We start from the raw sequence: 3,256 nt of genomic DNA, 5'->3' as shown, positions 1-3,256 counted from the left end.
AAATGGTTTAAGAACTCTCCTAAGTCGTATTTAATACCTTTCAAATATGATTTTTAAGTGTATTATACAGCTTCATTATTTTGATATATATATTTAAAAAAAAAGAATTAACCCAAGTAGTCGCCTACCAAATCGCTTAAACTAAAAATAGCTAGCAAAAATATAATATATGAATAATTAATGTATTATATATATGTGTATAATTAATTTAAAATCTATGTATATGAATAGAAAAGGTAAACAATATATATGACCCATTATTTACATATTTTATAAAGAAATGCACAACAATAAGAATTGTGGTGGAGTTATTATAAGTATTACTTCATTTTTAATTAGAGATATTGAGTTCAAGTTCTAAGTATGTAATCGCCTTCGTTAGGAAACAATTTATCCCTCCAATGTTGATCTTCCTTGCTCAAATTCAAATTTAATCAAAAACCAATATAATTATTGGACATCGAGTGAAAAAAAAAAAGCACAAATAGAATAGGCTTTTAACTACTTTGTAGTAGTATGTAGTATGTACTGACGAATTAAAGTACAGGAAGTTTTTTTTTTCATTCAATAATAATTCTACCACAACTACACAAAACCCCAAAAAAAGTCTGAATCTTCTTGGCAACCCCCATACCCAAACGCCCTTTCAAATCTTCCTAATGGTACTTGCATTTGTTTTCTTTTCAACAGTCATTTCTTCTTTAGTAATAGAACATCTCTATCTCATTTGACTTGTTATAATTCTCATCATTGAACACGAACATACTGTTGTTGTTGTTACATCCAATAGTACTACCATTGTTGCCATTGGTACAACTTGTTAGCTGCTGCTTAACTTCTTCAACATTATCATACTGAAGTACTTGAGTAGTAGTAGTACCAAAATACACATTTGGTTTTTGATCCACCCAATTACTACTACTATTGCCATAATCAAGAGTAAAATTCTGGTGGTTTTCTTCAAAAGCATTAACACTTGAAATTTGACCTTGTTGTAAACAATTACTCATAATTTCTTCTCTCTTGATTTCTTTACCAAAACTCATTTGGCTGCAACTTCCATCTGATGAAGAACAACTTGCTTCTCCAAACATAAGTAAATTATGACTTTGGATATTATAAGGATATTGATTATTTGTAGCACCCAAATTAGGAAAGTTCATGTTATTATTAGTGTAGAGAAAATTTGTCTGGTGGGCAGAAGAAATGGACTGATGATTTAGGCCTGTAATATTAGGCCTATTATTTGGGGTGTAATATAAGTCTCTAAAAAGACTTGAATTTATCTGGGGTTGGGTTTGAAGAGAATTAGTAGCTGGAAAATATGGTGATTTTCTTTGGTTAGTTGATTGCATTAATCCCATAGGTTTTTTCTTGAGCTTAGTATTCCAGTAATTCTTGATATCATTGTCAGTTCTTCCCGGTAATTGAGCTGCTATTATTGACCACCTGTTAACATATTATATTGCACATGTTATAACAAAAATTAATTGGTTTACTAGAGAAAAAATTTCCACAAAAAGAAAGAGAAGAAAGAAGAAAAATTGGAACTTTGTCTTAATAATTAAACATCTGTAAGTGAGTAAATAAAGACTTGATCTTAGATCTAAACCTGGCATGCATGCAGAAAAATATGTCCATAAATGGCAGAATCTTTAATTAAAAATCCAACTGACTATTTGCATTTCTTTCTGAGCCCTCATTGTTTTTTCCCTTTTCTTACTTATTGAGGTTTTTCTTTTCCATTTTTAGTGGGAACAGTTTTTGTTTCAGTCTCAAATTCATCAGAAAGATGATAAAAAATGAAAAAAAAATTACGACCAAAAAAAGGTATATATATATTACCTGCTTCCAATGGTGGAATACAAGGTGCAAATAACTCTATCTTCTTCCTCAGAAAAATCACCATGTTTAATGTTAGGCCTTAAATAATTTAGCCATCTCAATCTACAACTCTTCCCACATCTCTTTAGTCCTGCAGTTCCCAACATAAATCTCATCAAATCATAAATAATGCAGCAACAAGGAAAAAAACTCAATCCACTCAAATATAAATATAAGCTTTCCTCCCTTTATACTCAAACATATACATACAAACAATGTTAAATACGCCACGAGATATTATAAGCGGTAGAGTGTGACCTTGCTATCACAATCAACTGAAATTTAACCCTTCGTCGCTTTGATTTATGACTAATAAGAAAAAAACATACACATATGGAACTGGTGGAATTTGCAAGAAGATATTATAAATGGCGGAATGGCCTTGCTACCACGACCCACTGACATTTAGACCTTTGTCCCTTCGATTCATGAATAATAATAATAATAATAATAATAAAAGAAAATACATACACATAGAGGACTAGTGGAGTAGAAGTTGTTGTTACCAGCTTTTTGAGGAAGAGCAATCCAATTTCCACCAGTTCCATATTTGTGAATGAAATCTTTGAGTTTAGCATCTTCTTCAGGAGACCATGGCCCTCTCTTCACATTTGCTTTATCACAACATGGAGCTCTCCCCATATTCTTTTTCTTATAGCACTCTCTCACTCTCTAGTGTTTAATTTGTTTCTCTTTGAGAATCTTTGTCTACAGAAATGGAGAGGAGGATATGTTTTCTCCTTTACTCTCATTCTACCTATATAGACAGATGGACAAGGGTGTCTTTTCTAAGTAGAGCTTTATATTAAATAAGAGTGAGTTGGGGTTTGTGTGTGGGGGGGGGGGGGTAACAGTAAAAATAGAAGGGATTTTGAAATTTTCATTTCAGAGTTACAAAGTCAGAAGGACAGACCTATTTCTAACTTACTTTTGCTGAACAAGTATCTCTTGCCAAAAAATAAAAAAGATTCAAGTATATACACGAATGTTGTAAAGATTTTTTTACACTACAAGTAATTTTTAATTTGTCATAACAGATTACTTACTCTATGTTTCGGTTTATGTGAACCGATTTCTTTTTTACTTCGCTAAAAAAAATGACCTCTTTCTAAATTTAATAATAATTTAATCTAAATTTTTAATTTTACGCCTAATGAAAAACTTTTATAGCTACACAAACAATCTGACATGTTTAACATCACAAGTTAAAAAAATTATAGCCATACAAATGTTACAACTTGTTTATGACTACAAGTTCTAAAAAATTTATTTCTTTCTTAAATTTTTGTCTAGTGAAATTGATCACATAAATTGGAATAGAAATAGTGTTATTTTTACCAGATTACCAATTAGTGATTACAAGAGGTTTACC

The 3,256-nt window shown here is 30.7% G+C and overlaps 1 protein-coding gene across 1 annotated transcript; it reads right to left on the bottom strand.

Moving 5' to 3' along the window:
- Window positions 1–450: 450 nt before the first annotated feature.
- Window positions 451–2,645, bottom strand: LOC104246461 (transcription factor RAX2-like). Its single transcript, XM_009802273.2, has 3 exons — window positions 2,391–2,645; window positions 1,846–1,975; window positions 451–1,449 (listed from the first exon to the last, which is right to left on the bottom strand). The coding sequence occupies exons 1-3, from the start codon at window positions 2,524–2,526 to the stop codon at window positions 702–704; spliced, it is 1,014 nt and encodes a 337-aa protein (XP_009800575.1). The 5' UTR covers window positions 2,527–2,645; the 3' UTR covers window positions 451–701.
- Window positions 2,646–3,256: the final 611 nt, after the last annotated feature.

The sequence above is a fragment of the Nicotiana sylvestris genome, chromosome 11 (genome assembly GCF_000393655.2).
Source record: "Nicotiana sylvestris chromosome 11, ASM39365v2, whole genome shotgun sequence".
NCBI lineage: Eukaryota > Viridiplantae > Streptophyta > Magnoliopsida > Solanales > Solanaceae > Nicotiana > Nicotiana sylvestris.
Note: the sequence above shows the minus strand (reverse complement) of the source record. Positions and strands in the feature narration are given on the sequence as shown.